At 34.8% G+C, this 24,771-nt stretch overlaps 1 protein-coding gene across 1 annotated transcript in view; it reads left to right on the top strand.

Annotated features, from left to right (window-relative positions):
• The window catches only part of LOC126835006 (proteoglycan 4-like), a 91,425-nt gene that overhangs the window by 23,718 nt on the left and 42,936 nt on the right, over positions 1-24,771 (top strand). Inside the window, exon 4 of the mRNA XM_050567271.1 lies at positions 6,240-6,570. Within this exon, the coding sequence (XP_050423228.1) occupies positions 6,240-6,570 (331 nt within the window). The remainder of the gene's footprint in view (positions 1-6,239; positions 6,571-24,771) is intronic.

Here is a 24,771-nt window from a genome sequence, read left to right as displayed (position 1 = left end):
GATATTATACTCGATAACGTTTTTAAGTACTTGTTTGGTATCAAAAGACCATTATCAATATTGCAATATAATATGATGAATAGTTCAATTTGAAAGAGGTCAAGGCTGCTTTGTGCATTAATGCAACGTTGTGTGTGAAGTTAACGCGGACCGTGGAATTGTTTTTGTTGTGCATAATTTAATCTCAATATTACAAATAAAATTACCTACATATTTATAACTAAGAATAAACAGAAAAAAATACAATTATAATTTTTTAAATTTACATTTTATAAAGTACCATTCTAGGTCAATTGAATTAACATTTAATCTCCATTCTCACGGGTATTGTATAGTCTTTGTTGTTGTTTTTGTAACAAATATTATTCGTTAAACTGAATTTAATTGGGTTAAAATAGTATTTATTAAAAGGTATTTTTTTTTGTTTGTTTTAATTTGTGTATTGTTTTTTAATGGTGTACCGACCCGAACCTAACCCGTTGAAAGTTTTACAATTGCACAAGTCTCAGAAGTATTAAAAGTATAAACTATGTACGATACTAACAAATGTAACGAGTAGGTAGATTGAGCTATAAAAATATATTCAAAACTTGTACTTTGTTGCTTTGGTGGCAGATTTATTTAATAAGTTCCGCCGTAGATACAAGAAGTTAAAGTGGTCGAAGAGTGGGTGTACCGTAAAACAACTGTTTATACCCAATGCATTGTATCAGACAATAAAATGATTGTGTATGTTATTTTAGGTGTTCGTCAGAATTATTGCGAATCATCGAATACCAATAAATCTCGTTTAGCGTTTCGAAATCAAAGAACAATGCCTAACATCATATTTTGTTCTTTGTTCAACGTAGTAGGCTGCATGAATGTATAAAACACACAATGAATATAATTATTTAACGAGGTTCAAAAAGCACTACCCCGAATTTGTATATATATATATATATATATATATATATATATATATATATATATATATATATATATATATATATATATATATACAATAATAGATTAATGTATAGTGTTAATTAGATCTTTAAATATAAAATAATTATTATTTGATCATGCAAGATTATGCGTTGTAAGTCTGATTACAATTACAATCTAACTTAAATACCTACTTATGTCGGGTTAACTGAAATAGTTGATACATATAATGGCTTGAGCTGGATTTAAATATTCACTAAATGTTTATTCATATTTAATAAACTTTTAATGGACTTTAACGCAATCGGCATACAAACCTTGTTTGTGTAAATCTGTATGGAATGTTTGTGATTATAACAAGTACAGGTATACATGTTGGCGTTATAAAATAATAACTGTAACGTTAGCTGTACACGCATAACACTCAATAGTTGATAATATTATTATGGCAAAGATTGTCAAGTATTATAAATGTAAATAAAAAATATGTGCGATGATGAATAATAAATTGTTGTTGTCGCCAATGTTTTGATGTTTTCTTATACGTTATTGTTATTATTTGAATACAAATACAACGCGGCCTCTTAGCTCTTTGTGTGAAATTTAAACCGACTCAAATCTCATTTATATTTTTGTGCTCGGTTGAACATTTTTATTTGCCGTTAACTTTGTAAAAGCATTTTATTTATAAAAATATCCTCTTTTATTCGGCACAGAGTCTGTTTAATAACGATGAAACCTTTTTCAATATCCAAGTCTTTTATGCATATTCATACACTAACACACACACACTTAAAAATGTACGTTATATACAACTCGTCGGGTGTAGTAAACTTTCCAAACAATTAACCGAGCAAACTCTTGTACTGAAAATAGTGAAATTGTTGTTTACCGACGCCGTTTGACCTCTCGGGAATAGCGTCTTGGCTTTAAGAAGACGCGAAAATTAGGTATTCACGGTAAACGCCGCTACACAAGCATTGATGCGTTTTTAATTATCATCTTATTCCTCGTACATACCGTCGTCTTTATAACCTTATTTAAAAACAATTACCGAACCGTCGGGGATTTCCTTTTGTTAGAAAAACTTTGTTCAACGTTGCGGTATTGCCACTTGTTCAATTTTGTTGTTATGCGGTTCATGTATGTACGGATTAAGATAATAAAATTGGAAATTTATCGAACGTCTTCCATTAGATTTTCTATAGCTCACAATCATCTGTTGTGTAGTATATTTTGCAGGCTGCCGTGCAATAATTATTGTAAATAAAACGTATATAGTTTTTTTTTTATAACGCTCGTTTATAAAATATATTGGTTTTGTGCCGAAATGAACTGCCGTAATGGTGTGTGGGTTAGGTATCCGCCAGCAGTAATAACCGTCATTAAAACGGTAATGGATATTGAAAGGTTCACTGTAGCGTGTGTGTACCGATCCGTGTGTGTCAGCTTGTGTGTGTATTAAAACCGTTAATTACTTCATAACGGCGAAGCGGGATTCAATTAAATATATTCGCAGAGCCTTCGAAATATGCATTTAACACAAGTTTGTGTGTGTATGTGCAACACTACCGGCGCCCGAATTAATTGGCGGAACGAGGCATCTCGAGGTTTAACGCAAAAATACAATTATTACTATTGCTATGACGGCCGACAATAAGGTTAGGCTATTTACACTACTTGACTTGACTCTGTTTGTCATTTGCATAATAATATAGAGTAGGTAAGATCCGCTCCGTCACTGATCAATAACGGTGCCGTTTTGACGCCGTTTGATTTCCAACACCCTATTTTTTCTATTTCCCTCCGTCCCGAAAACCCCCGAATAGGTAAGTGTTTACTTACTTACTTACTTACTTGGCCACACTCACCCGTAGGTTTGTTCAACGGCACCGACCGACCGTACGTGTGTGACCGCGTGTAAAGCACGCCGGTCAATCGACCTCCTCTCTCTCCGGCCTCTTTGACGTTAATACTTCAGCTTTACCCACCCCTTTACCCCGGCGCATGTAAAATATAAGTTTGTCCGTACACGAGAGAGGACAGAAAATCGATTTGCGTGAGTGTGTGTAGCGCGTGCCAACTGTATAGTGTGCTGAACGAGGCAGCAGACTATCCGAGGGCGGTGGTCAGGGCAAAAGCAGCGATAGGGTGGAAGAATACGTGCGTTGCTGTTTTTTATGCGTACACTAAAAAAAAAACCGACCAGATAATCCGTTATAAACCTTTTATTTTTTTTATTTTTTACCAAGCGAGCCTGCGATTTCGTTTAAATTCCGCAGAGATAATAAAGTAGAAATTAAAAACCTAAAATTAGTAGCGATTTTAGTCGCTCCGTTTTGGCAGCAAAAATTTAAAAAAAAACATTTATCGTATCCTCTAAAACTTTATAGAACTTTAATTGATAAAATAACGTGGACGATTTGCATGGAAGATTTTAAAGAATTAAACTTGTATACAAAACCGAGGCGTGGGGAGGCGCTAGCAGGGAGATGATAGATACCCCTATGTCTGGTATTGACTACAGTAAACTAATGTAGCTTTTGATAGATTTCGTTTAAGCGGGGACTACTTATCTTAACAATATGATCGCGAGTCTCGTGTGCAATTATTTTTTCTGGCCAAAACAATTAGCGAGGGTTAGTCCATGTACCGCGGTTGCCGTGTGTGTGTGTTGACCGCCACAAACGCCGGTGGAGATGATAAAAGTGATGAATGGTTGTGGTGTCGTTTACCGTTGTTTCGCTCCAAAAGTCGCACTCATCATCTGCACTGGTCTTGACAGCTCTTCCAAACTCTCGTGAACTTTTTAAATCCCATTGTTTTTTACCGCAGTCATATACGGTAAACAACAACGGTTAAGGCGAACAGTCAGTACTGTCTTTGGACCACTCTTGTTGGAATCTAGTCCTAAATCGATCGGATCGGTTAGGTTAGGTTAATATTGTAATTATTTATTCACATACCGCCCGTAATAGATGTTGTTCCACGACGGTTTGAAAATAACTTAAGTATTTCAGGTAAAGCGACTGTGTAGTAACGGCCGTTATTTATCTGTACTACACGGTTTTATTTACCTCTTTGAAGGCGACCTAATGTGTGTGTGTGTCTGGTCGCATAAATTAGATCCGTCGGACGATTTGTCGTCGGGGTGATACTTGTATAATATGTGTGTAATTACATCTCTGGCGGAGATAACATATGAACCTAACCGAGCACATTCGGTCGTTAAAACGTTTATCTCGCACGAATAGGTCGAATTATATCGGCGAATTGGTTCCGATCCAATAATCGAATTAGCATTGTGAGAAATGTAAATGTTTGTGTGTGTGTGTATCCGGATGGGATGGCTAAAAAACCGTTGTAGAGTTAGTTTCATTGTACAAGGAAGCGACGGACTGAGGTCATTCGCCACAAGACGTTCTACAATATTATATCAGACACATTGTGTGTGTGTCGATTCGTTTAATCTGCCACGTTCAAGAAGCGTATGGAGGAGGAAACCCTTTAGACACAGCAGCAGCAGCAGCAGGTACACGCTGTTTTTTTCCGTTCGATTTAGCCGACCTCATGAATTTAAATTGTATTTTTCCCTCGGACGTTTTTACGGCTTCCCTCGAAAAAAAAAATACCAACCTAGTAATAACCGTCACGTTTAACACCACGTAATACATATAAACAAAAGGATATTGGGGTTTGACATATAATTACTTTGGTCAATGCCTTGTTAAAACAAAATATTGTGTCGTTCGTTGTCCAAATGAATTATTTCCTTGTAATTTAATTTTAAAACGACCAGCTTATTGTAAATGTATGTGTAGGAAAAACAATACAAGTACTCATTCAGTGTTTTCTATTTTTTATTTATTTTTCTATTTATTGGAGTCGCTTCTCTAATATGACTCCATTACTTATCATTACTGATGACTGTTATGTTCATAACACACTTATACACGGCGTATCTAGTGAATAAGTCCGAGACCGTGTTTCGCGTACTAGCTGTGGACAATCAGAGTATAAGTACATATTATATACAGTTGAAAACTATCTAATGGATATTTGATCGACTCAGAGTTTCCTGTTCGAGATAGCGTGTTGTCATAATAAAAGCAAGCTCGACGACGGGTTTGGAGAATATAGTTTAAAACAATACGGTATAGTCGCCGAGACGACCCGGATTTACAGAAAGTGATTATATATAGTAATATGGGTAGTATAAGAAAATAATATACAACAAAGTCGTTGAGCAGCTTTGCTCCGTTCTCGGTAAAACTTTACGCATTATCTGTTTTTCTTTTTTCAATATGTGTGCGTTATTTCTCGTTTAGTAAAGACATTAGACAAACACTTTCTTTATTACAAGTTAGTGGTAAAATAAAATGTTGGTAGGGGCAGCCTTAGGGATATTTCCTTCGCTAAACCGCACCCCACCTCTTTTTAACACTATTATAATGTGTTGTGTCAAACAACATCTGTGTACCTATTAGATATTAAATAAGCACCGTTTAATTGTGAGTCTACAACTATACAATTTCGCTTTGACTTTGAAGAGAAAATGAAATAATTATAATAAACTTAACTGGTAATACACGAATAACAAAAATATATTGTTTTTAATATGTTACATGAATAAATTACATTTTTTTTTTGGTAATTTAACCAGTTTTATGGTTTTACTTTTGCTATTCCTTGTTCGTTATCGATTAGTCAGAACTTTTGTCAGTACTCGATTGGAAAGCACCGCTGGTATTAGGGGGGGGGGGAGGGGCTTGCATGAGGTCTGTTTATAAGGAGTTTTGTATAGGCAATATTTAAGAAAAAAATAGGTTTTAATAAATTTCGACCGCGTCAATTGATTTACCGTTTATTTTGTATAAGCTTCGAGGTATTATTTTCGGTTTAAATCATTTTTTCTACTAGTAAATAAGCTATGTTGGTTTATTTTAGACCAAAAAGCCAGACAAAATGTCGACTACGTAGGATGATCCTAAAACAATTCTGTAAAATGATAAGAGTTCTGTGGCGACTACTAATTGTACTAATCTTGTAATTAATAAATTCAATTTACAATATTTTCATTATTAAAACCCCAATTTCTTTTACATAAAATAATCAAAAAATAAAAATGTTCTTAACAGAATTTCAACCTGGGACCATCCTAAGTAGTTGAAATTTTTGTCTGGCTTTTGGTCTAAAAAAACAGACCCCATGCAATCCCCTTAACTTGTAATGTGATCACCTTTTTAACATTATTTTAACCCGTTTTTGTCGTCGATAAAATAAAAATATTATTGTGATTTATCGTTTTGCAGGCCTTAACACAACCTCCGTCGGCGTCCGCACCGCCGCAGCAACAACCGGCCGCGCCGCGTCCGTCGTACGCGCCGCTCACCGCGTTATCCAGCATGCAACCGCCCGGAACGCCGGGTGGCGAACTGCATCCGCACCAGAGGCGTCACCATCACCATCACCATCACGGCGGTGCACCGTACAGCAGTGCGTTTTCCGCGCCGCCGCCACCGCCACCTCAGCCGCCGACAGGCCCGCCGCAGGCCAACGGGTCCTCTTCGGACGCGTCGTCCACCGACAAGCACGAACCGGCGCCTCCACCACCGCCTCCGCCGCCCCTCCCTTACGCTCACGGTGAGTACCATTAATTATTACCATTGTCAACACTAATTTTGTTGCTATTATAAACGGGTTTAGGCTCACGATCATGATAATATAATATATAATTAACAATACACCAGATATAATTATACTTACATACTTATATACTTGTAAGTAAACATATATCTACAAGGATAATAAATCTATGTACCTATATTATGTTTGCGGTTTAGCGTAGTAGTGCCGAATAATGTTTGTGCAGTACAAACAACAACTCTACCACTCCGCCCATTTCTTCTAATATATATTTCTCCCAACAAACGATTAAACATTAAACGCAATTTCACGTGTAGGTGGTTTGTGTGAAATATACAACTGAGTGTGTTACATTTAAATTTGTGATGTGTTCGAAATTCTAATGTACAATTTCAATGTGGCATAAATAGCACTGAGATCGCGTGCAAACGGATTTATTTGAAGTAAAATATCTATTACCAAACCAAATGCAAACGACACTAAAGCGTTAAGGTCGGTTTTTTTGGTCTAAATGCCTGACAAAATTCGATTACTTAGGATGGTCCGATTTCTATTTGGCAACTTTACTAGGTTGTGTAAAAAACAGATTTTTTGCTTTTTTTGAATGTTGAAAAAATTGAAAATTTAATTTATTCAATTACAATGAACTGAAATTTTTAAATAAAATTTGACTAGCATAGTAAATTAGCCAAAGAACTTGAATCTCTTTACAGAATTTAATTTGGACCATCTTATGTGGTCGAAATTTTGTCTGATTTTTCGGTCTAAAATAAACTAAAATGGCTTTTATTCATAGAAAACATTAATTAAATCGAAAATAATACCTTTAAGCTTATACAAATTAATCGGTAAATTAATTGGCATGGACGAAAGATGTTTTATAAAAACCCTCTTTTTTTTTTTAAATATTGCCGTTATAAAACTCCTTAAAAACAGACCTCATGCAATCCCTTTAACATTATAATAAAACTAATCGATAGGATTCTATAAAATTAATTTCCAATAGATTTCTAGATAAGAACATAACAATTGTTTTTAAGAATCAACGTTTCGCTATTTTTCAGTTTTTTACCGCGTATGTGTACGTTTTTATTTACTACATTGTCTGCTGCTATATGTGATAGTTAAATTCTTAAAACTCTTTTACATATTATATTTTTAACGTATATACGGTCTAGAGTTATATTGGAAAACGTGTAGCGACCGGTATTGTGTATTTTACAACAAATCAAACGCACTAAAGTTAAACGTCAAGTTTTCCATTTGTGTGTTATACAAGCGTCTTAATAGAATAAATTGTTCGTTCCGGGAACCGAGGTCGGTGCAATTAACGTTTATAATGTGACCTGAGCGGGCGGTTAAAAGCTATTAAGGCGGGGATTGACGTGGAAAAGCTAAAAGGAAATTTAACACCGACGGGGGAGGTGATCGAAAAAGGTTTTCGATGGAAATAAGGAGACGGGCGCGAATGTAATGCATGTATATTATATTAAATCTGGGTTCACTCTTTATGTTAAATAATAAAAAGCGCCGTTGATTAAAAATCCGGCTAATATTGCGCCGATGAATAATGCAAACTGCTATTCCTGGAAGTATTTACTCTTATAATCGTTTATAAACATATAAAAAATATGTATATAAATGTTGTATAGGGTTATTGTCGTCGTTCCGAAACCGATGAAAAATTCAACACAAACAGCAATCCCTTTTGAATAATTGAATAATACTGTTTTTCGTTTTAAGCGTTAATTACGTTTTGCCCATAACTCGAAGCAGCAGCAGCCCAACCCTTAGTGTTTTCTACCCTTTGTCGTTCTGACGGGGCCGTGTCGAAGAGTAATGGTTGGTGGTAGTCTTAGGCTCCATTATTTATTTACTTTTTTTTTCCAGTCAAATTCATTTTTAAATCATTCACTCGCTTTTGACCGAAGAAGAACCTCGCGCTCGTTGAACAATGTATTGGCGCAGATTTTGTCAATGTTAAACTTTCAAATCTTCATCGAGGGTTTCCTACAATAAAAAAAAAAAACCATCAATTAATAAATTAAGTCCTTTACGTTGGGTTCACGTTTCCACTTAAGGTCTGTCAAGTGTAAATGACCGATCGGCCACGGAGACTGATGGATTTTTCTCCCCATTTGGAGAATTATATTTGTTTGTCAGTGTTCCCCAATTGGGTGCACTCATTTCTCCAATGTCTTATGGTGTATAAGTGCACTGTATAAGTGGCCCCGGACACTGATAAAAACTAACACGTTGAAGTTAATTCTCTATTATCTGTTATTAGAATAGTTATCACACAAAAACGTGGCGGCCAAGTTCTAAACCGGCTAAATTCATAATACATTTTATCTATATATTACTAGTTTACGGCCGCCACGTTTTTGTTTACTTTGAAACTGAATAATTTATTTATAAAAGGGTATTAAGTCACAATTTGAATGAAAATTTTTTTTTTTTTAAACATGTTCTGTGGCTGTAGACGGAACGTTTACTTTTGAAAGGAGTTAAGTCACTCATTTGTTTATGAAAAGGGTTGAATTCGTTCAATTAAAACTCCTATAGTTGGTTAGAAAATAAATTTGAAAAAAATGGTAGTCACAAATTTAAATAAGTACAGTGCGTAAGAATTAATCAGTTTTTTCAAGTAAAATAGTATATGCCTTATGTGCTATCCTTTCTGATTTCATTTATTCTGCGGTATAATCAAATAGGTACTATAAGTATGATAATACCTGGGAAAGCTAGGTCTTTTTTTAGGGGATCACTTTTCCCCTCCAACATCAGTGTAGCCATATATTGTGATACATAATATACCTATACCTACTTATGATAATATTTTATATTTCATAAGCCTATATTATAAAATTTCAATTATCAGTGCAGACATCGTTTTGGAATAATGCTATATATAAATGCCTTGATTTTGGAAACACTGTTGTTGGGGGCAAAATTCTGAGTCAATCAACAAATAAACATATTGACTTACCAATATTATCATTTATAGTATTATTATAAATTGCACCTACTCTGAATGTATATATTATGATGTGTATTACAAAATATAATTATTGCGATGACGGGGGCGAATTCTCCACGTTCGACTTATTAACGTTGTTGTCGTTGATATTATTATTGTTATTTTGGCAACTGTGCACTAACGGTGTAAATAAAAAATGCACGTGCACCGCCACCGGTGAAAGTCGCCGCAAACCGATTATGTGTGTACACTGTGTGTGTGTGTGTGTGTGTGTGTGTGTGTGTGTGTGTGTAACTATGTATGTTTAAACGGAAATAATGTTGGATGGTTATTTTTTTAAAAATTGTATTTATATATATATTTTTTTTTTGGTAACCACTGAACTCACAGCTCGTCGTCGGATACACATTAATCAAAACGTCGTTCCTCCCCTCTTTCGAACGGCAGCTCTGAGCAGCTCACCAGAATAACTTTGTAACCTCGTGAAAATCGTTGAGCCAAAAATGCGCTCTCGGCCGCCAACGAGCCGCCCGCCGTCGACAAAACTTACAGAAAAAAATCGATCTTATGTGCACATAAAAAACAGCTTTGGCACAAACTAAACGATTGGCGGGACCGACGATAACATAATAATAATATGTATATATATGTGTACAGACTCCTCGTTCAGATTGAATAATATTGTCGCCGCGATTGGAGGGTGGGTGTATGTATGTATATAGAAAGACGCTGTGGCTTGTATACTGACATAATAATATTTCGAATCCAACAATGCGTTTGTAAAAAATAATCAGTACCGAAAAACGTTAACCGATTTAATAATAATGTTATCGAAGAAAACCGCCCTTCTTCCTTATCCCTTCCTTCTTTCTTATTTGGAGATTAATGTAAAAAGACATTTCCATAAAATATAGCGCGGGTGTGTTTTGTCGATATTTACTTGTTGACAACGAAATGTATATTATTTGATCATCGGTAAACACTTGTTACTCAGCCGTTTGTCGCCGGATTGAAGTGTGTAAATTGTTGGCATTGCTTCTTCGCGGTCGGCCGTTTATTGTTGGCCGAGTATTTTTCCTTTAGGTCTAAATTAGGCGGCGTAATTGCTTGTTTTAACGCTGGACTCTCCAATAACTGTTGACCGAGCTAGAGTAACAATTTAAGTTTAGTTGTAGTATATTTATGTAAAAATAGAGAATAATAACTAGTATGATTTTTATAAATGAATTGAACACCGACTAAATTTGCCGTTCAACCGTGTTTATTTCAATTACCAAAGTTGTTCTTTAGTTGCCATCGTTAAACGGGCGAGGAGGATATTATAGCGATTGCTGCGCGACATCAAACTTGCTAAGAAAGTTTTGGTCGTGCACAAACTCTAATTGGCGTTTATAAATCATATCTTATGTGTAATTGTCGTCGCCGGTTAAGTAGCGCAAACAACGTGTTGAAGCTTCATAAAGTCGGCAAACGAAACGTGTGTGTCAGATTGTGAGTAATTACGAAAGTTGACAGGTTTTTCAAAAACCGTTCAACGTCCGAGTTGTGTTTAACAGCAATTAACGGCTGAGGCAAATTTGGTTCTTTGACAAACGTGCCCATCAAAATCGCTATATCATAATATAAATAATCGTACACTATTCACTAAATTATTATTTACTTAAGCTAATTATAAAAAAAAACTATTGTTGCTTTGAATATTTGCTGTAGAAAGAAAGAAAAAAAAATAGTTTTTTATTAAGTTTATTATTTTTTTTTTTTGGTATACCTAGTCTAAAACCGTAATGCGTATAATTAAGTTTTACTTTCCTGTTGTGGGATTTTTTTTTCATTTTTCGAGGGGAAACTTTATAAAACTTTTATTATCTCAACGGTTAACTTGACGGGACTTCCGTATCTGTAAAAAAAAAGTAATTGTAATTAATTTGTGCTTTCACGACTTGGACGAACCGAATAATAATTTTGCACCGACCAAATTAAATTCGCGTTTGAAAAATAGCTACAATTTTACTACCATCAACGAACGTCTAAAAATATTAAAGTTGGTCTGACAAATGGAATTATCTACTTTATAGATCTACACGTCAGACCGCCGGTTAATGATTTATTAACATTTTTTGTTTTATTAACTCGATAAAAAGCAATTATTATCTTAGTAGTAATAATAATCTTATGTTTTCGAGCAGATACAAATTTAAATACACCTATAATTGTTAAATCTAATAAATTTGTTGTTAAAATAAAATTGTATAAAATGTACAATGTCCATCTAGCATTTTAAATTGATCGATTCAACAAATTTTTGTTTTATTAATTTTACAAACGATTTTTAAATTGGCTTAATAGCAAAATAACTGTGTTTGCGTAATGTAAGGATCGATTAATATCTCTAAACATATCAGTTTTGCATTTTTCGCGTTTAAATGTTATTATAAATTAGGCTGTGTTCGAAAAGGCGCAAAAAGGTATCCGGATGGGTTTGAATTTTATCGGTTTAGTGTAATATATATATATATATATTTATAAAAAAAAGGCCTCGTCCTGTGGGTATTCGATAATTGACACTGTGCGGCTTGGCACGGTGAGATTTACATGCATTTTTTTACCATTAAAAAAAAAAACGGTTTCGCTTGTGAACCGTTATCGCGCGGTGATGATCATCGCCTCTTTTGTTTTGTTCCGGCTGGCAATTGCGGTTCAACAGACTCCGGTGTGGCGTTTTCCACCGTGTAACTGTGTTTTTTTTTAGTGTATGTGTGTGTCGTTACACGGTAGGAAATTCAAGGTATTTGTCGGCCGGCCCGGAGAGAGGGGAACGGCAGAGAAACGGCAAGGAAGAAAGAGATAAAAAACATATAAAAGGGTTAAGCGTACGGCCGCGTTTGTTTAATTAAACAAAACACTTTGCGTTTAACACACACACACACAAGTTTTATCGGCCCTTCGATCAATTTCAATATAGTCCAAGTGGATAACGCGCTCAGTGAACCGATCAGTTGTTTTTCTCCATTTGAGATGGCATTATTTTTTTTTTCTCGATACTCCTTGTAACGCTATGTGACACCCGGGGACACTTCCAAGTGTTTACTTGACTTTTGTTTCCAGTAGTAAATCACACACATACCACGCACACTTCACATTTAAAAAAATATAAACCGTCCGTCGTTATTGCGTTCTTATCTTCCACGGGCCACTCGTCGAGTACATAATCTAAAAAAAAAATGATACTTATGTGATTTAATTCTTTTTTTTCTTTCAAGAAATCATTACTCATTACCATTTGATTGATGAACGCGTTAAATATGCGCCGAGTTAATGACTATTTCATATTTTGTTATCGTTTGTCTATGGTTACAATGATAATAATAATATATAATATGATGTGTTCGGTTGTTGTAAATCGATCATATCCGGTCGGCAGTTTGTAGAATAATAAAAAAAAATAGTTATAAAATTAACGCTCAATTAAAATCAAATGGACCTATCTACGGTCGCTACACGATTCATTAACAAAGGTTTTTTATTTCACTATCAAGACACATTATACATTGAACCTTACCGTAAAACCGCGGTGGCTTGTTTTTGATCATCTCGTGCGTTGTTGTTAAACCTTGCATTTGTAAAATTGAATGAGCTGATTTGATACTAATGAAAATGTTAGGTTAGGTGGTAACGCTATTGAAACAATGTTTGTCGCCCACGTTGTTATAACGGTAGCTTAAGTCGTTTGTTTTATTTGTTTTTTTTTTTTTACAAATAACGTAGTGATTAAAGAACAACAGAACTCGGAGGCTTAAACGAAACGTTAATTAAAAAAAAAAAAGGCAGTCAAAAGGATTAAAACATTGGCCACGTGCCGCATTTATCCATTAACGTTAAATCTCATTCGGGTCGCGTTTTAATTTTTATCGTTATTGTTTCATATTAGAACTGGTCGGTGGCACTTGGATGTATAATGATAAGTAAAATTCTATCACGATTTACACTTTTTTTTGTCGTACAACTTAACGCGACATCTGTTTAACATTTTTGACTATATTGACAATATTTGAACGGCTTGTACGCGGTGTCAGAATATATTTTGGCCACTAGTATGGGCCAGTTGCACGACTGGATCTAGGATAAAGTTCATAGCCTTTGTTTCGAACAAAGACGGCGAATTTCTTATAACAGCTCAGTTTTAAGTGTGTGTACTCGACCAAAACGAAGATACTCCGGAACCGTCGAGAGTCGGATGAATTTATTGCGTTTCCTATACGGATTATTATATATCGGAAAAACTTTGGTTATTATAAAGTTTTAATCAACAGCAACAACAACAACTAACCGAAGGCTTTGGCGTTGTGAAACTTTGTCGATATTATAATCAAGTTCAAGTGTGTGTGTGTGTGTGTGTGTGTGTACAATGAGTTTTTCTTCAAACGAGCTTAGTGCGCGTTTTATCGAAATTGGACCATCCGTTTTGGATCGTTGAGTAGTATTCGTGTGGTGGTGGTCTGTCTCGGTACACCGCGGACGAGTCGCACTTTTAGGTCAACAAATAATAATAAACGTCTGTTGCAAAAAAAAATATATATAATTGTTGTTCATTTTTACCGCAGTTGTGTTGGTCTTGATTATTTATCGTTTCGTTTGTGTTCATCAGTTATCGTTATTTACATGTTTTTCCCAAGCTAAATTGGTTTATAGATTCACCGTTGTATATCACCCTTTGAGTGGAGTATTAATTATATCTTAAGAGCGCATTAATTCGGTACAACACTCGATTGTACGTCTTATTGTTTACAAAACGATTACACTCGGATAATAATTATTACTCGTTACTCTACTACTTATTGTTACTAGAGCTATCTATATCTACATGACGCTCTATAAATTAATATCAGTAGCACTTTTGTGACGCGTGTTGGCCTAGAATTATCGGTTTACTTCCTCTATAGTTGGGCGTTAACTGGGGGAAAAAAATGAATAAATGAATTACACGCTGTCGAGAAGCTTGTCGACGGTTTTTCACGTGTATATTATATGAGAAGCTAAACATCAATGCAAATCTGTTGAGATAGTCGAGCAAATGGTTTTTCGGATATTGCTGTGGTGTATATTATATGTGCATATATTTTAAAAGTCAAAGTAGAGATGTTTCATGACAATATTATCGACACTGGTATTCGAAGAGCTGTTGGTATTTGAGCTTTTGACTCGACGACGATTAATGGTTTATACGACATCGTTTAATGCTTAACATACATTGCAGTCGTGTGTTTTCCAATAAAAATGTATCGTTATGGCAGCCATCGTGTGTACTATGTACTCTGTGTGTATAGCAATAGCATTCCGTGTGGCACATGGGCATATTTTGTTATTTATCGCATCTGCTATAATATATATATATATAATTATACTCTGCCACAACAACCCCTTCTACCGTTCGGTCCGGATACCAGATGTTGAATTGCTCTGGTCTTTTGTCGCGTGTCAGCATCCTCTTCCTACCCACTTCACGAAATCCGATACTTCTTGTAATATTCCGGTTAACCGCTTCTGAAAGCCAACGGAGTTGCGTAGTTGCGGAGTTGTGTCTTGCATCACAGATTAAGAGTAAGTATATACCTATATATAATCACGGTTTCAATTAGGCTTTGCCCTTTACCGCCGCTGACACGCGGTACTTTTGACACGACTCGGCTGGGAATGTTTGTCGACGAATACCGAAGAATTATGCCAATCAAATTTGAATTTGTGATGAAAAAACATTTGAATGAATTGAAATTTCGAAAAATGATTTTATCCAAATAAAAACGAGAGTTCAACTATGTATGCGTGACGTCGCGTCGGTAGTCTCAAAATAAGTTACAAGCATCAGGTCGCGTGTACTTGACTTTTGCAAGGTGTTCTTTTCGAGTACACACTTTACAATATCCTTACAGAGCCAGATTAGACTATTTTGGCAACACTACAACTCCAAGGAAATTGTTTTAGATAAAACGCACCGGACAATATAATAGTAACCTCAAACTACAACTTGGAAAAAAAACTGGTTATTTTTACAGGTTGCGTTTGAACTAGTAGATAGTTGTTGCATTTTAAGTAATCCATTTTATAATGCAATTAAAATTTGTATTCTTTTTGACATTATCTTTTCGTGTAATATTTCACTTTAAAACTACCAATAAAATTAATTTTACCTTTAACCGTTAGCCATATTTCTATTTAAAGAGAACTAATATTGGATTCAAATACAGTTTTGTTTATATTATTTTAACACATTAACCTAACCTTCAAGTTGAAATTATGATTATGACTTGTAATTTTTTTTATAATTAATTGGTATACAAATACATTGTTAGCGACGTGTAACCGTATTGTTGGGTGTTAGAAATCTAAGTATAATTTAAAAAAATATATATATTGATATTGGGGCTGTCGTTTATAAAGTTTATTTTGGTTTGTATCAATGCTGAGTATGTGAAAACCACCCATATATTTCTGAAAGTGTAAATCATTCTATCTTGTCATATGCGACTTAAGGCGGTTTATAAGTCAAGTCGAGCTTAATCGGATTGCAAAAATTATGTAGGTATGATATTTTGTTCTTTGTTATAATCCCGTTGGTATTGAATAGCGGTTGGCTTATATATTTTTTTGTTAGCATGGCACGACAAAAGGATACCGCAATCTTCAAAAACCCTGTGACAATAATATAATGGCCGATTAATGGTCGGTTATATTTTAACGGCAGCCACACTACATGATCGCTACATGTTACTTATATTCAGTTTGGAATTAAATTTGCTTCTGTATTGTTGCAAGTTTAGTATATATAATTAATATATGTATATAATATTACATTCTGCGTGGAATTCGCAGTATTATGCAAGTAAGGTATTTTATCTGCAGAGTTCGGCGAAATGAGTGTACTAATATTTATCCAACGTTCTAGATTGTGTATGCGAGTAAGTCTTTTAAATGAATTCGCAAAAGGTGATTGGAAATCACGTCTAATGCGAGTTCAAAGAATTGTGTTCCACCAACGAAGAAATGAATTTCACGTTGAAAATTCCTCGTAAAACAATTTTGAATTTATATTGTTCCTATTAAATGGATTAATTAAAACCAACAAACTACAAAGGTTTCGCGATATGTTAACAATATTAGTGTACATACTTTATGCGTGTTTCAAAAGCTGTATTTGCCGAGTTGTATATTACGCTGGTTATAATAATATTATATAATTTGACGCGGATTTTAATTAACAAACATCAATATATAAAGCTTTGTAGTATAATATATCACGCGTCAACGTGAAATATGATTGTAATTATCGTTTTAGCCAATGTCGGTGTTTAATTTTGTAGTTTTCCTTGTTGAAAACATTTTTTGTACATGTTATCGTACAATAATAATTATAAAATAACCAAAAATAATTACACTCTTTGGTATTTTTCAGAGCGCTATCAATTTCCAAAACTTCTACTGGAAACATATGTATATAAAAATAACTTTATAAAATAGGAATAATTCGCTGAAAATAACCAGTTTAGAATATTATATTATATATCTTAAACTTTAATAACTTTGAAAGTAACTATTTAAAACTGCGGTTATCAGTCAACATTTTTATGAAATTATTTTTCTTAAAAAAACGCACTCGCTGTACAAGCGCCATCTGCACTCTTCATAATGGCAATGCCGCTTTTTTTTTAATCACAGCATAACTAGTGAAAATGGTTTTGTCAATTTTGTTTTTTGTGGCGAATTTTCAAAAATATCTATTTTTTTTCTTTTTTTCGTCTTCCATTATTTATACACCCGATTTATAGGGGCACAACCTTCGATGCCTACAGTACTGCTCGAGGCAATATTTCCCCTCTCTTCCATTGCTATTTCCCTGTGCATAGTTTTTATTTAAGGTACTGTTGTTGTGTCATTGGGTTCATCATCCAGAGACGGTCGCCTTTTTCGGATGAACGTTTTGATTGTTATCAACGCAACGACGACGCCCACGTTCAAAATAATATTAAAAAAACAATGCGAATTCGCAAGCGAGTGAGTGATTCGTAGAATACATAGTTAGTTTCATCGGTCGTCGTTTTCGCCCACGGTTCTCTTTTATTTTAAGGAAACGTTTCCAACGTGTATTCGGCACGAGCCACAATTTTCCCACTATACACGAAGCGAGCTAATAACTGACTTGGGAAGAGTTTGCCACCCAACAGTTGAATTACACTTTAATTCGAGCACGTACGGACGTGCCTTAAACAAGAAAATTCCCTTCTGCGGAGGAGCCGAGCACCGTAATAAACTAATATTATGATCTAAGATACGTTTAATCGGTTTCTTTTAAAAAAAGCGTACCCAAAGTAAATAGTTTATTTCTCCCCATTGTCTTGTTATCTATTCAAATAAGCGATTATCGAATGACAAAAATTGTTTTTTTAAGAGTTGCCTATTTTTTTTTTTTTGAAAAGTAAAATATTTTAGAATTACTACGTTTTTTTCTTTCGCCTTTTAAAGTGTTCGTTTTTTATTGATGGTGGGTTATTATAGGCGCGACAAAAGCAAATTATCGCAGCAAAGATGATAAAAACAAATTAGGGCTCACGTTAAAAGGGTGACTTTTGGCCGAGCTTTCACTCAGGGAAAAAAGGGTCTTAATCACGACCTCGGGTTATAAATAAAGAACTTACAACCCTTGCAGCTGGCTGAAAAATACAAGGCTATACTCTTTTAGAAACCCGATTCAATGAGTGATTTAGCTCATATTGAGCTATTCCATATTATAAATATTGTATTGTGTACTTAAATCAACTGTTGGATGTTCAATATAATTTTTAGCAATTAAACGTTTTTGATGCGAATTTAATAGAAACCGTTGTGGGGACTGAGGCCTTTTGACCATTTAGGTTTAATTTGCCCGGTTACTTAAGTAGCTTTATGATTATTTTAATTCCTACTGTTACACAAGACGTTTGCTAGAACGATTTATACTGGTATGACGTCCTACGACCACCGCGAGACACTAATATTATTATATTGAGTCTCGTGTGATTTTGTGTGGACAGGCGTGACTCGTATGATGGCACTCAGAAGTTAAGCTCGAGCCGTCGATAGACTGAAATGTCTTAGCCTTTGTTTATATACGACCTTTGATAAACATCAGCGAGCGTCTTCAAAACATTTTGCCGCCGCTAATGGACGTTGGGACGATGGTTAAGGGTGGTTTAGTGTCTGATTTGTCAGAACTGTTGAAACTGCCTGTCGAACAAAAGGAGTCCAGGGAATACCTCTAAAGCACGGGGATGAGGGCAAGGTCCCAAAACGATTGCACAACTGACGGTGGTAAGTTTATTTAATATTTCATCCGTTCGAGCTTTGTACGTTTTCAATGTGTGCATTTCGGTCGGTTTTGGTGACACATTCACACTGCTGTGGGACGCCGCCAATCAAATTGTATTGAACTTAAGTATGTTCTCAATTTTGAAAACCGATATAAACCGTAATATATCTTGCTCGAAAATCCGGTAGTCTCGTGTGTTTGGCAAATCGTTTCGATACAACACGATGCGGTTTTGAGTAGAATTTAATGTCTGTATGAATAATAAAACAAAAACTACAATAGGATACATCACACAGCGTCGTTTTGTCCAATAAACTAACACCGAGGCGTGCCGTGTGATTTGTGACTTTGGACCCAGCACGTGTCTAATATATTATTATGGTCGTACATGTATACTTACACGGAATTCCGAATGGCGTTTTTACCTACTCGTTTATATTTCAATGGTAAGTATCCTGGAAACCCGTTTTTATTTTGGTTTTCGACTGCACGTTTGTCAATATTGTGTCGAGAATTGACATGTTTATGTTAAAGTAATACATTTGTGTTTTTTTGTCAAGATTCGAATGTGTGTGTGTGTGGTAATTTGCTTCAGTGGGCTAACACGATCCGAGTCCAACATAAATTATAAAGAATTCAGTAGAAAAAATCTCATAGTTAAAACTGAGAACACCGACACAAATTTACTTAATAGTATTTACCTATTGAAGAAACAGTCGTATTTTAAAAGTATTATTATGGATATTGGAACTAATTGAACGCATTTTGTATCTGAAATTATCTTACAGTCATCACTTTTGTTTTATAGGTTAAATTAAGATTTAAGAAGACAGACTTGTGAATATGTGTGTATTCTATTTAGTATTAATATTTTTTCGTCTATTTTTACTTAATAAAAACCCTTAAGTCTTTAGGCACCAAGCACTCTTATACGCATTTGATTAATACACGTTTTATGTTCTTCCTTTCATTTACAAAAGGGTACTTTTTTTCATAGGGGGGCATCAATCTTTATTTTTTATACATATACTCGTATACACCTTGATGAGGGAGTGATCTATTAGCTACACCTCTAGTCGGTTAATAGATCTCTATTCCGCTTTAATATGTATGTTGTGAATATGTATGTTAATCATTTTAGTTTAATGTTAAGTTTTTGCGAAAAATTGCCTAAACATTGCGCCGTAATAAATGCTAGTATAGTGGCCCCTTAACGTGGGCGTTTGTTGTACGCAAAATCGTGAGCAAAACGGTTTTTTATTTTCTAGCATTTTTGCTAGCTAGACCTCAAAACCATAACGCTACGAATGAATATTCTAGCTGTGCTAAGTGAGAAGGAGGTGGAGCGGAGGCGGCAAATGTATTCTAGCCGACAAAGAAGATAAATAAAACGGCAAAAGTCCTTATATACATTGCGTGTATCGTCTAGTTTAGATTTTATCTCTGTCGAACGATCGCCGAAGACGATTAAATTTGTAGAAAAAAAATTGTCAACGTTTAAGCCGCTTACATTGTTTGCAGTGTATAAAATGAGATAATAAAAAATTCGTGTAAGGCTTCTCGTCGGTGCTAATCGATTTTTTTTTTACCCCGCGCGAGAGTGCGTTTTATTTTTATTGCAAAAATTAATTGGCCCATTACCGACGAGGAAAAAATAAAAAAGTTGTCGTCCAATATTGTCTACACTGTACTTAGGCGGCGGCGGCGGCGGCAGTGGTGGGGGGGGGGGGGTGGAGTTTTTTTAATCCGTAATCCGTTCTCTCTCTCTCTCTCTCGATTTCCCCCCACACACGGACCTTGTGTGATTGTATGCGCGGCAGATAGGCGGTGCGGTTGCTGCCGGTATATTCATCGTCCTACCGTAACCAGTAGAGTGTTGTTGCTCCGTCGGTGCGATTGTGTGTGTTTATGCGTTTTCTTTGCTGATTTATTTTTTAAAAATAAAAAAGTCCACGCCAAGTGTTTTTTATCGGTCCGTATCGAATCTGCGTGTAAAATAACACATATTTTCGTCGACTGTGCTTTTTTTTTTAAACTTTTCCACCGACCGAAGCAAACGCGTGTGGATTAAGCGTCGCCGTTGGAATAATATATAATATAATTAAAACTTGTGCATCGCCCGTCGAGCTCTTCCGGCCAAGGTACCTCTACCTACATTTTTTTTATATTGTTTTGTGTTGTTTTTTTTGACCTGTCGGTTGATGTTTTTCGACGTACACCGCCTTGCAAATCTGTCGAGTCGCATATTATAGAGTTAGCTGTAATTGTCGTCGCACCGTTGTCAATACTTATATACCGTGTAAAAGCTTGTAGCCCAATCCAATCCGGAAAGTGGTCCTTAAGGCCATTTTCCTGGGTCTGTACAGCAGCACGTGACCGAAGAGACTTTTTTATTTTTTTTCTTACCGCCCACTTGTCGACTACCCACTTTATGTTGTTTTTTTGGTTAACATTTAACGCCGCCCTACATAGGAATAATTGCAAGTGCACTAAAGTTCGTCCAGTAAATATTTTGATACGCTTAGTGTTTTTCTTTGTACTAGTCGAAAAGTCATTGCAAAACGAGCAATTGAATATTTTTGTTAAAATATTGTTATTCAGAACAGATAAAATAAAATATCGGACAAGCTCTACGATTTACAATACCTTCATAATATGTTATCAGATTATTTCACGGTCGTTTTGTGATAGTTATGCCACCGTTTAAATGACCAAAAATTATTATTAAAAAAAAGTTAGATTTTTTTTTTAACCGAGCGTAAAAAAAATATATCTATGAAAATGAAAGATTAATTGATCATATTTGTTGTTGGCCCTTTTTTATTAGCTTTAAGAAATGATAGATATATCGACTATTCTTTGCTTTTAACAAAACTGTAAATCTTTTACCCGTCAATTTTTTATTTGCTGGTTTTTTTTATTTTAACAGTTACAACGTTCAAGGATAAAAAACATCATTTTTTTTTACTAGCGTGTCTAAATAAGTCTCAGGGTTAATCGTCTAATTTTACAACACTAAACCGAATCTACGCTACTATTGTTTGTATACGAGTAGGCTTGCCGTTGAACATAATTTTAACGCTTAACGTTATTTTAATTATACAATTTAATTAATCCTTTAATATACCTTAAAATGCATGTATACTATTACTGTAATTTAAAAATTGACAACTCAATATTATGGTTTTGGATAACACAATTCCAAATGTGCGTTTCGTTTAGTTAACAAAAATTTGTTAAAAAAAAAAAAAAATTACTAATAAGGACATTACCTTTCCAACGTGTACCATCTGTCCAAAGTTTTTAACATTGCAAAAGTCAACAAATCTCCATTAGGCGTGTCGTTTAAAAGTTGGGTACACGCTTTTGAGTGCACTACAAACTGCTTATTTATTATATCGTTAACGTTTATAACATTCGCTTCCGTCAGATAATTAACTCGGAGTACTTGGACGTTAGGTGTTTAGTTTCCATGTCACCACCTGCTCCCCGTAAGCCGATTACAAATTAATTATACTTACCCTCTGGGACGCCGCCGGTGCACTTGCTTTGCCCTGTTAAGACCGCCGTCCAATCGAATCCGACTTGCTTTTGAACGTTTTGCTTTTTGGCGATTTCAATAATAAACACATGGCCGACCCTATTTTTTATTTGTGAATTGATTTACAATATTGTTGTTAAACAAAAAAGCAATGAGGTTACTACTTTTAATCGCCATTACTATTAGTAAGAAGTCAAACACGGCTGTTCGGTCTTGAGGTGTTTATTGATCGTCTCGTTTTGTTGAATTATTTTATTTGCCAGGCGGTACTGTACCTACTGTACAATGTGCATTAAACTCTCGGCTATAGTATTATTATTATAGTAGCAGTAGTAGTAGAAGTAGTAGTAGGGTGTATAAAGAGACAAACGATTTGCTGTGCGATCGAGTTTTCCGGTTTCCGCACGATAAGTCCTGATCCCATTACCCTCCCTTCGCCGCACTCTCCTCTCTATTCATCCATTCGCCCACGCAGCACACATATCCGTCGTATAGACACACACATGCTAACCGACAGTTTGTTCCGGGACGCGTTTTGTGTGCTAGACATTTTCTCTATTCACTCAAACGTCATTCTCCTCTGGATGATAGATTTGTCCACTCTGAAAGACTATAAAAAAAAAACCATGCGCACAGGAAGATGACTAGGTATATACGCCGCTTTGATTGCAATTATAATGAGTTGCATTTAAAACAAATTCCAAAGCAACGTCCGTTTTAGGTTAAAAATACAATTTTTTTCTTACATTCCACAATGAGGTAGTTCTCGTTGGTTAATTGTGTAATATAAAGTTCTTTAGTAATCTGTGTCTGGTTTGTTTTTTATTCGCCTGAGAATTGTTGGTTTTAAGTTGAGCAACATCCTTTAAGTTTATAAAATGTAATACCACGAATTGTATTTATTGTATAATATGTATAATATATGATAATAAGATGTATAATATTTGGGTCAAAACGCCAATTTACAAACTAACGTTTGTAGCACTCGGTTTGTTTAAAATTTGAAAATTTTTTTAATATATATTTGAGAAAGCTGAAATAATTATACATAAAACGTGTAAATTTTAAACCGAGTTTTTTATACCTAAAATCGCTTAGAAAACCAAAAAGAGAGGTAAAAATTCATTAAAAAGTAAAAAAAAAAGGAAAATTGTTTTTTTTTACACATAATTAATTACTTCAACTTTTTTGGTTAATGTAGTTTTTTTCCCCTCAGTTTTTTTGATTATCTATGAATTAATGTATTTTAGCTTTTACGAACGTAAAAGTTATTTACAATTTTAATATGATACACATTGTACATATTTGTTCGATTCGACTATACCCATACGACTAGAAGCTGTAAACACACTTCATTGTTGCCAAATATCCGAGTTGGGCAACGCTCTTCAATTAAAATATACTTTGCAGTCTATACCAGACGAAAGCGGTAAACGTTCAGGCGCAGTCGTGATGCACGTGACACCGGTAAAACTGTTATTAGCCAAATTTTAATAACTAATAAATCAATCGTTCATACGTGGATTCGTGTTGACTGTTCATTGAGTTTCACATAGTTCTAGTCAGATGCGCAAACATGTTTTGAAGTAGAACTTTACCATCGGTAATATGTTTATTTTCTAGTAACATTATACATGTATCGATTTCAACTAGTATTGTATATGCTTAGATGTGGTTTTGAAAAAAGATAAATCTTATATGCCAGGCCATAGCCTTATTGACCGACTCTTCTCATGAGTATGTTACATCGCCGCAATGTTTGTGGTCTGTGAAAATTATGAAAACCATCATTGCGGTTTATAACGTGTGGATTTCCCAGACTTTTTCTTGTGCAAAGAAGAAGAAAAACTTACTCATTTGACACCGAGTAGGTAACAGTGAAGTGAGTGAGAGTTCTATTGGATAGTCTGAAATTGCAGTATCGCCTGACTTTATTAGCTGCACATAATATTATGCTTTTTTTATTTTTTCCCCGACATGTTTTTTAGAATTATCATATATTTTAATTTGCTAGAGTAATGTTTAGTTGTACAATTTTTTGCTGTTATATATTTTTTTTAGTGTTGCAATAATCTTGTGTATCTTGATGTGAATTCATATCGGCGTGTTCAATGTAATGATGTTGGCTGTCACGCGATTAGTCTCAGTGGTTTTATGACGTATTAAGAATTATCATTTATCGCCACCGAGTTTTATTATCATCATATTGTTTATGCAAATTATTGCGCATGTAAAACCATACGATTGACGTCTAAAGTGTGTGTATGTACTTGTGTAAATTGTTGTTGTCGTTGGTTTTCTTTTTCACTATATACACTATACGACATATTATTATTGTTG

Source organism: Adelges cooleyi, unplaced genomic scaffold (assembly GCF_023614345.1).
Source record: "Adelges cooleyi isolate 19-005CV unplaced genomic scaffold, UGA_ACOO_1.1 ACOO_flye_CR_arks_rails_tigmint_CR_PRNA_21, whole genome shotgun sequence".
NCBI lineage: Eukaryota > Metazoa > Arthropoda > Insecta > Hemiptera > Adelgidae > Adelges > Adelges cooleyi.
The sequence above is the reverse complement of the archived record's forward strand: the minus strand, read 5'-3'. Positions and strand labels throughout refer to the sequence as shown.